Here is a 10,576-nt window from a genome sequence, read left to right as displayed (position 1 = left end):
AGCTCTAGGTACAGGTGGGTGGGCTCTGGCTGGCCGCTCCGATCGCAGCGCTGTGCTCCATCCACCAAGATCTTCCAGGAGTCTCCATCTGTCTTCCCCCACGCCTCCCCCACACCTCCTCCAAGCATCCACCACACCTCCGCGCCTCCCCTACACCTCCTCCGCTCCTCCCCGCGCCTCCCCCCGCACCTCCCTCACATCTCCCCCTTGCCCGCCCCCCCCTGGGACTCCCTCATGTCTCCCCCCTCTCCTTCCCCGCTTCCTCTGCCACGTGGCAGGCGTCCCTCGCCGAGTCTGGTCCATTCTTCGTCCCGCGTCGCCCACGCCTGCTTGCCACTGCACTCTGTGCCTGTTGTCTCGCAACAATGAGGCTGAGAATAGCTGCAACCATAATCCTTTGCTGTACAGAGTTTTTGGCGAGGGCTTATGCCAAGTACAAATTGGTTATTATTCCGCTGTAATGTAACAAACACACTCCAACTGGAAATGTGAAATGTACCTCAGATCTTGCATATTTCCTGGTTTGATGGTGACTGATGGAATGGTTTGTCTTGTCTTCTTCCTGTTGTCCTCTCATCGACTGAGTGTTGTCTTGTCTTCTTCATGTTGTCCTCTCATTGACTGAGTGTTGTCCTCTTCCTGTTGTCCTCTCATCGACTGAGTGTTGTCCTCTTCCTGTTGTCCTCTCATCGACTGAGTATTTCACCGGAGGCCGAGGCCTCACACTTATTTATTATACATTGGGGGGGGGGGGGGGGGGGGGGGGGGGGGACGACACTCAGTCGGGGAACATTTTAGCAGTTTTTATTGTCATGTCAGCTGCACTTCTTTACATCGATAAATGAGTCTAACGGGCCAACCGAATTACCGACCGAATTACCGGCCGCTTAGGACTCCCAGAAGGCTAGGGCCGGCTGCATGTGTGGGTATGGATGTGGGTATGGATGTGGGTATGGATGTGGGTACGAAGACCAGTGAGCCACTGCTCGTCCAGTCCAGAAACAGGCCCCGTCCTTCATGTTGTCCTCTCATTGACTGAGTGTTGTCCTCTTCCCAGTGTAACAGATGTGAAACTGCTAGCTAGTTAGCGGTGGTGCGCGCTAAATAGCGTTTCAATCGGTGACGTCACTTGCTCTGAGACCTTGAAGTAGTGGTTCCGCGGCTTTTGTGGAGTGATGGGTAACGATGCTTCGTGGGTGACTGTTGCTGATGTGTGCAGAGGGTCCCTGGTTCGCGCCCGGGTAGGGGCGAGGGGACGGTCTAAAGTTATACTTTAGAAGAGGAGCGGAGAGATTGTTGTTTGTTCGTCCAGGAAGGTGATGAGACAGTGTGGAAACAGGAAGTAGATCAGACTACCTAACAGACCACAGTTTCCTTGAGGACAAGAAACACCATAGAAAGCAGTAGATCACCGGCTGGGTGTGGAAATGAACACAAAACCATGGCTGATGTTCAGCTCTGATCTGGGATCTGTGACTATACAGAAACTACAGACTAGTTCCTAAGTGCTGATCTGGGACCTGTGACTATACAGAAACTACAGACTACCTGACAGGCTAGTTCCTAAGTACTGATCTGGGACCTGTATCCTGGACCAGAGAGAAATAACAAGACATTTAGAAATGACCTGGTTTATTTGTTCAACTCTTATCCTTTAAATACCTCAAATACATCTCCTGCACAAACAGATCAGGTTGATGTGGAATGGAACTAGAGTTGATGTAGCCTACTTACCTGACGGAATCCTACCTAGTCTGAATAAGCAGCCATAACCTCAGTACATACGGTATTACCCCGCTCAGATTTGACCTTAATAATAAGTCGGTAGCATCTACAGAGTGTGACTTTATGTACGTATTCTGTATACAGTTTACGTTCCGTCAGTCAGACCAAAATGTTGGGTGTGAGTCAGCTCATGCTTTTGAATTGGGTCTGTGAACAAAAGAGGTTGTGATGTTATGTTAGTCAGAGTACTGTGTAGTGTTATGTTAGTCAGAGTACTGTGTAGTGTTATGTTAGTCAGAGTACTGTGTAGTGTTATGTTAGTCAGAGTACTGTGTAGTGTGTATCAGAAACATGGGAAGGAGAGTCCTAACTGGAGACCAGTAAGTGTTGTGGTCTTGGAAGCAGATATTCTTTCATTGCGGAGGTTCAAACTGATTTGACAAAGTACGGAATCTGTGTCCGCCCGGGCCCGTGTGTGTGTGTGTGTGTGTGTGTGTGTGTGTGTGTGTGTATGTACGTGTGCGTGTGTGTGTGTACGTATGTGTGTGTGTGTGTGTGTGTGTGTGTGTGTGTGTGCTCCCCTCTGTTCCCATCTCTTTACTTCTCCAGCCCAGGCAACCCCAAACATCCTGATGCAGAGAGACTCAGTTCTTATCAGCCAGGAAACACCGCTCCACAGCCACATCCTCTCCACTAGGACCACGACTCAACTGCTCCCAGAAAACCACGATGCAGGAAGACCGAGCCAGACTCTAGGATTTGTCAAAAGCCCCCTGAATTCCTTTTATCGAAACAGAGTGAATAATTCAGGTAGGGAAAAGAGAGAGAGAGAGGGAAAGAGATAGGAGAAAAATGAGAAAGGTTATATAGTAAATGGTGAAGAGAACACAGATGTATTTGTTTATCTATTTACAAAAGGGCTGCATCAGCAAGATACTGTAGGGGGGGGGGGGGGGGGGGGTGACGGGGGGTGGGGGGTAGCGTGAGGGGGGTGGGGGTAGGGTGACGGGGGGATGAGGGGTAGCGTGAGGGGGGTGGGGGTAGGGTGACGGGGGATGGGGGGGTAGCGTGAGGGGGGGGTGGGGGGTAGCGTGGGGGTAGGGTGAGGGGGGGATGGGGGGGGTAGTGTGAGGGGGGGTGGAGGGTAGCGTGAGTGGGGTGGGGGTAGGGTGACGGGGGGAGCGGTTCCCGTAAGCTTAAAGAAAGGCATCCAGAATAAGACTGCATGGGAAAACAAAGGGCGATTGAGATGGAGGGAGGTGGTGGCTGTTTTACACTAATCCTCTGAGCAGGGGAAGAATGAAATAAAGGAGAGACTGGTGGAGAGTGAGATAGAGAGAGAGATGGGGAGATGTGGAGAGAGAGATTGGGAGATGTGGAGAGATGTAGAGAGAGATGGAGAGATGTAGAGAGAGATGGAGAGGGGGAGGGAAAGAGAGGTGGAGAGAGAGATGGAGAGATGAGAGGGGGAGGGAAAGAGAGGTGGAGAGAGAGAGATGGAGAGATGTAGAGAGAGATGGAGAGGGATGGAGAGAGATGTAGAGAGAGAGAGATGGACAGGGGGATGAAGAGAGAGATGGAGAGCAATGGAGAGAGATGGAGAGAGATGGAGAGGGGGAGGGAGAGAGAGGTGGAGAGAGATGGAGAGAGATGTAGAGAGATGGACAGGGGGATGGAGAGAGAGATGTGGAGAGATTGAGAGAGATTGAGAGGGGGAGGGAGAGAGGTGGAGAGAGAGATGGAGAGAGAGATGAGAGGGAGATGGAGAGGTGGAGAGGGGAAGGGAGAAAGAGGTGGAGAGAGATGGAGATGTAGGGAGAGAGATGGACATGTGGAGGGAGAGAGAGGTGGAGAGAGAGATGGTCAGGGGGAGGGAGAGAGAGGTGGAGAGAGAGATGGAGTAAATGGCAGCGACAGAGTGGACCACGAGTAACAATGAGGCTTCAGACTGCTGGGAATGGCCTAAACGACACACTGATACCAAACTGCAGGGGTCAGCAACAGACAGTAGATACCTACCCTAGTGCAGGGGTCAGCAACAGACTGTAGATACCTACCCTAGTGCAGGGGTCAGACACAGACAGTAGATATGTACCCTAGTGCAGGGGTCAGAAACAGACAGTAGATACCTACCCTAGTGCAGGGGTCAACAACAGACAGTAGATACCTACCCTAGTGCAGGGGTCAGCAACAGTCAGACACACTTGTGTTAAAATCAATGCCAGAAAATTGTGTCTTGCTTAGTTTTTTGGTCAAAAATACAATCTTCGGCAAAATCATTCGAAAGGAGATTCCTGCAAAAATATTATTTGAAGACGATCAGGAATTTAGTTAAATATGAGTTGAATTTCCAGAAACCTGTACCAAATAGTAAAAAAAGAGACATATGTAATTATTGTTATTTTCATATGCAATCTCTTTTTTAGTTAGTTGTGTTACAGTTGCAGTGTACCCCCCTGAATCTAGTTGCCTACCCCTGCTCAGTGTTAGTCTGTGTCTGTGTGTGAGGGCATATTCATATACATCAAAATAGAAAGTGGAACTTTATTTCAAATTAATTCACAAACCTAAAATCAGCATACAGTAATTATTATTTTCATTGTAAAGATTATGATTTATATATTAAGTACTTGAAAAGGAGAAAGTAATGTAAAGTATTTTTTCTTCATGATATTTCCTCGGCTTCGTCTCAAAACGACGCAGTTTTTTTTCCCTTTCTAGTACACTAGTTTTGACAAGAGCCCTGTGGTACCTGGGCAAAAGTAGTGCACTTCATAGGGACTAGAGTGTCATTTGAGACCCGCGATTAACTGCATAAGAAATGTCCCTCTAATCCTCATTTAAATAGACACTACTAATGTCGGTTAGAAAATAATACAAACATTCAAACAGAAATAATTCATAATAACAGCAATACAATAAAGCATTTAGTTGAAACATCAAAGTGCTTCAATAAGTGATGAGAGCATCTGTACAACACGCTTTACAGCAACACGCTAAGACAACTGGACAACGTCTGGCAACACGTTAAGACAAGAGGACAACGTCTGGCAACACGTTAAGACAAGAGGACAACGTCTGGCAACACGTTAAGACAGCTGGACAACGACCGGCTGGAATTCAGTTCTGGAAATAGACAGATAGAATTGATGAACTAGTTGACCAATTTGAGCATCCCTGAGGTGTCCTTCAATCTTCTCTCTCATTTATACCCTCTTGTTTCCATCCTTGGCCCCAAACCATCATCTTGCTATGTGATTGGTTCTGGTGTCGCCCCCCCCCCCCCCCCCCCCACCCATCTTCAGCCTACCTGGGGTCATAGGTATCAAGCGTCTCAAAGTTTTGCCTAATAGATCACAATTGAATAAGATTACAGGGATATAGACACCTGACGCGAGATCAACAGTCCTCCTCTGAGACGCGTGATGACACATTAATGGCGCCCGGGTCAGTTCCCAGGTGTGATGACGTGAGCTGTCGGTGTCGGCATGGTGACCAGGTAACTCGACGACCCGTCTAAGAGATGCCGTAGTTGTTGTAGTACGCTGCTGTGGCGTCCGCTAACACAGAGATCAGGCTGGTTTCCGTGACAACGCTGCTCCCAGACGTCACCTGAATGTGACCCGTCACAGTCATTCCTCCTCCCGCTGCCGCAGTGGAGTTCAGGTACTGGTCGAACTCATCCCGGTCGACCTCCCCTAGAAGCTCTACCTGACTCAGCTGGTCCAGTGTCTCCAGTTGACCGTGGTTCTGGCCATGGTTCTGCTCTGGAGGAGGAGAGAGCTGACCCAGGTGGTGCTGGTGGTGGTGACCTGGGGAGAGGTGCCCCAAGTGGGGGTGATGGTGGGGCTGGAGGCCCGGGTGGACCTGGAGCTGGGAGGACCATGAGGATGGGCTGTAGTAGGACAGAGGATGCCCAGGGATGAGGCCTCCGGACTGAGCCTGGGACATGTGGGAGAGGTGGGTTAGGTGGGAGTGGGAGCCACAGTGGATGGAAGTCTGGGTGTAGTCAGGGTGGTAGGGCGGAGGACTCAGGCCCATGTGACCTCCACCACCACCTCCTCCGGGGGCCTGAACCTGACACTGGTGCTGGTGGCGCTCCTCTGAGCAGGAGACGGATGAAGAGGAGGAAGAAGAGGAGGGGTAGTAGGAGGGGTAGTCGTGGTCCAGGGCCGAATCCAGGGGGGACAACTCAGGCGGGGTGGGGAGGCCGTAGGGGTAGGTGCTGCTGGACGGTACATCTCTTAAGGATCTAACCGGGCTGAGGGAAGAGCGTGATGAAAACCCAACACCACCATCCCCTTCTTTATCCAAACCCAGAGAGAGGCAGAGGCCCCGGGAGTCAGTTAGGGCATTCTGGTCAGGCCCCCCCAGACTGCTCAGTAGGAACCCTGGGTCCACACGCTTACAGATGCGCTTCAGCTGCTTCTTGCGACGAGGGCGATACTTGTAGTTGGGGTAGTCCTGCATGTGCTGCACCCGCAGCCTCTCGGCCTCCTCCACGTACGGACGCTTCTGAAGAGGGGTCAGGGCCTTCCACGACTTGCCTGGCAGAAAGAACAAGAAAGAGGACTAGTTTAATCGTCCACTATAATCATTGATTTCTTGTTAATTTTTTATACAAGGCCATATACAGAAATAGTTTATGGAGGAAAAACAATGTAAAAGTACTTATATTATTAATATTAGTATACTATTATTATATTATATTGCATTAGTTGACTGAAACATTGGTGTGGTATACAAAGAAACAGAATATCAGTTAAATGTTCATATAAATAAAAACGTATAACGTTGTACTTGTACTATGTCTTTAAAACATCCAAGATCACCAGTGTGCCGGAGTTTCTACCTTTTCAAAAACGAGTTTCTCAATAATAAACACTTATTTTCTTGCTTATGTTCAGTGGAATATTCGGTTTTTTTAAAGGATATATTAGAGCAATAGCGCACCATATTAAAATGTTACATAGTGTTGCGTTGACATTGCTTATGATTACATATTTATTGCATTCAAAACGAAAAGCAACTCCCCAAATATCATTGAGATAATGAATGAATATCTAGCGAGGATTAAAACAACCAAAGGTTGCAACGCCATCACTTTTAAAGACGCAATTTCCACATGATGCCTTCATTGAATGCGTAATCTTCGTTCTGAGAATGGACAAACAATAGCATATATTTATGGAAAACATGTTCAATTTCCCCTTCGAGGTGAATATGTAAATGAAGAATAAACTATGATATCGCCATGTTGACTGGATGAATGTTGAATGTTGAATGATGTTGACTGGATGAAGGCATTATATGCTTATTTTCACACTGTAAGACGTGGTACATTTTATTAAAGAGCAACATAACACGAATCATCACTTAATAATATGAATCACGATCAATTTAACGAAATAATTCATTATTGGTATATCAGTTATACCCGAAGGTCAAACTTAAATTAAATGTAAATCTTAATTCTGAGCCATATAAAGTAACCCCCCGTCAATTCGATATAGGGAATGGATAGGCCTACGCTTTCTAAATTTAAACACATTTCACATACATTTATATGTAACCTCCTAATATAGTTTGACCGTTTGTATATAATTGTAATGAAATAATAGAATAAACCATAACGGCGCGCGAGCGAGCGCCAGGACGCACGTGGAGATTTATGCACTAATGCAAGTGACCCACAGGCCTCCTGATAAACTACTACTACTGGTAGAACACATGCAATGGAATTGATTGCATTTTAATTGAATTTAGCGAAGTCCAATCATGAACTAACTGCCACTAGAAATGTTGATAATTTTAAGGAGATGTGGATGATGCTCAAAACGCCCCCCCCCCCCCATTTAAAAAAACTATGTTTTTATGTATTCTATTTTCTTTACATACTTTTAAATACCAAAACAGAAACAAATGTTATGATTTGATATCTCAATTCATTTTGAAAAGGTTTAGGCAATTAATAGTTTTGATTTGACGTAGGCTAACTTTTGGCAGAGCATGTGTGGGCCTTTAGCATAATAATACTAATAAGAAGAAGAATCCTAATCACAATAATAATAATAATATAAAAATATGTAATTATAAAATATGAAACACGTCCGTAAAAATAAACATGAATCTCACCCAGCATCTTGCTAAGCTCTGCGTTGTGCAGGTCTGGGTTTTGGACAGCCAGGCGCTTCCTCTCATCTTTAGCCCAGACCATGAACGCATTCATGGGCCGTCTGATGCGCGGCTCCGACGCTTTGTCCGCGGGAGTCCTGTGCGAGCCGTGTCCGTCAGGCACGTCCCCATCTCCCGTTGAGCACTCAAAGCTCTCCGGCCATGACGAGTACACGCTGATAAGTGCAGACATGCCCTCTCTTCACTCTCAGCAAAAGTTCGGTTGAGCTTCTCTCCTCACGCTCCCGCGGCGCAGTGAAAACTTTTCTCTCTCTCTAAATTTGACTATAACAGTGAAATGTTCCGTGACAAATACGTACTATAAGTACATACAAAAAAAAACTTTGTTAAAATAGAGAAATGGTTAGATTTTTCAACTGTCTAAATTGGTTGAGATGTTGCCTCTGTTGGTTATTGAGAGGGACGGTGTGTCTGGTCGCTGTTCCGCTATGACGTTGTAATTCAGCGTTGCCTTGCGTTTGGAAGGCAAACAGCTCTTTATATTTGAGGAGCAGGTTCCAACATTAAAGCCCGGAGGACTCTCAGCTCCTCCTTGACTGCAACTTGAGACCTGCGAGGAAACAAACAAAAAAAAGGGGACAGGGACATGTATACTATTCCATTTACTACTCACGTCTTACAGCAAGACAGAAACGGCTTTTACTGTAACGCTGGTAATGTTAGTAAAAACATAAAGATACAGGCCTAATCGGTTCTTAGCTGGCATCCATTATAGAATAAATATATAACTTTGTATTCCCCAATGTGCATGACACTGCTTTCAACTAATATTTGTATGGTAGGTTATCTGTTGATAAGACACCGGTAAAAGCTTTACATGTCAATAGATACTCGATGCATACTGATGGGAAATAACCTTTTCATTTGTTAATACTTCCTTGACTTCTAATGAAGTAGTAGACCTAGTCTGTTGACTTCTACATCGTGTTTCTAAGGATAGTCTACATAACCTGGGGTGTTTCTAAGGATAGTCTACACCACCTGGAGTGTTTCTAAGGATAGTCTACATCACCTGGAGTGTTTCTAAGGATAGTCTACATCACCTGGAGTGTTTCTAAGGATAGTCTACATCACATTAAGTGTTTCTAAGGATAGTCTACACCACCTGGAGTGTTTCTAAGGATAGTCTACATCACCTGGAGTGTTTCTAAGGATAGTCTACATCACCTGGAGTGTTTCTAAGGATAGTCTACATCACATTAAGTGTTTCTAAGGAGTCTACATCACCTGTAGTGTTTCTAAGGAGTCTATATCACCTGGAGTGTTTCTAAGGATAGTCTACATCACCTGGAGTGTTTCTAAGGATAGTCTACATCACCTGGAGTGTTTCTAAGGATAGTCTACATCACATTAAGTGTTTCTAAGGAGTCTACATCACCTGTAGTGTTTCTAAGGAGTCTATATCACCTGGAGTGTTTCTAAGGATAGTCTACATCACCTGGAGTGTTTCTAAGGATAGTCTACATCACCTGAATTGTTTCTAAGGATAGTCTACATCACCTGTAGTGTTTCTAAGGATAGTCTACATCACCTGTAGTGTTTTAAGGATAGTCTACATCACATTAAGTGTTTCTAAGGATAGTCTACATCACATTAAGTGTTTCTAAGGATAGTCTACACCACCTGGAGTGTTTCTAAGGATAGTCTACATCACCTGGAGTGTTAAGGATAGTCTACATCACCTGGAGTGTTAAGGATAGTCTACATCACCTGAAAACTAGGATTTTAAATCCACATTTAATCTGCTGGCAGGCTGTATCAATAAAGTCTGTCAATACATGCCTTGGTTTGAAAACTTTATCTTGAGCTACATCTCAAATCTCACCCTATTCCCTATTTAGTGCACTACTTTTGACCAGATACTTATGGGTCCTGGTCTATAGTAGTGCACTATATAGGGAGTATGGCTCTGGTCTAAAGTAGTGCACTATATAGGGAGTAGGGCTCTGGTCTAAAGTAGTGCACTATATAGGGAATAGGGCTCTGGTCTATAGTAGTGCACTATATAGGGAGTAGGGCTCTGGTCTAAAGTGTGTGTACTATATAGGGAATAGGGCCCTGGTCAAAAGTACTGCACTATATAGGGAATAAGGTGCCATAGGGCTGTGGTCTAAAGTAGTGCACTATATAGGGAATAGGGTGCCATTTGGGATATATCCTTGACCCCGCAGAGAGACAATACATTGTTAATTAAGCCTAATACGTATAAAATGTAATAATCAAGAACAGTTATAATCTCCAAACTCAACCAATTATCCTCTTAATTTGTGAACTAGCCAGTGGTTAAAACACCCAAGATTCTCCATGTGTGTGTGTGTGTGTGTGTGTGACAAATCAGTTTCCTTCACTGGTCTGTGGTCAGCTCTGTGGCAGAGTGGAGAGGATGTCAGACCCAGGAGTTCCTGTTGACAGGACATTCTTAGGCTGCCTGCGGCCATTAAGTAGGCTACACACACCCCTGCAGGACGCCCCCCTCCCCACCACCCACAGTAGTCTTATTAAGTAGGCTACACACACCCCTGCAGGATGCCCCCACCACCACCACCCACAGTAGTCTTATTAAGTAGGCTATACACACCCCTGCAGGACGCCCCCCTCCCCACCACCTCCACCACCCACAGTAGTCTTATTAAGTAGGCTACACACCCCTGCAGGA

General features: G+C 46.0%; 1 protein-coding gene across 1 annotated transcript; it reads right to left on the bottom strand.

Moving 5' to 3' along the window:
• Positions 1-4,255: 4,255 nt before the first annotated feature.
• LOC139415472 (SRY-box transcription factor 7) lies at positions 4,256-8,374 on the bottom strand. Its single transcript, XM_071163566.1, has 2 exons — positions 7,861-8,374; positions 4,256-6,272 (listed from the first exon to the last, which is right to left on the bottom strand). The coding sequence occupies exons 1-2, from the start codon at positions 8,090-8,092 to the stop codon at positions 5,242-5,244; spliced, it is 1,263 nt and encodes a 420-aa protein (XP_071019667.1). The 5' UTR covers positions 8,093-8,374; the 3' UTR covers positions 4,256-5,241.
• Between the last annotated feature and the right edge of the window lie 2,202 nt (positions 8,375-10,576).

This window comes from Oncorhynchus clarkii, chromosome 8 (assembly GCF_045791955.1).
Source record: "Oncorhynchus clarkii lewisi isolate Uvic-CL-2024 chromosome 8, UVic_Ocla_1.0, whole genome shotgun sequence".
NCBI classification, from domain to species: domain Eukaryota; kingdom Metazoa; phylum Chordata; class Actinopteri; order Salmoniformes; family Salmonidae; genus Oncorhynchus; species Oncorhynchus clarkii.
This window is presented reverse-complemented; position numbering and strand designations above follow the sequence as displayed.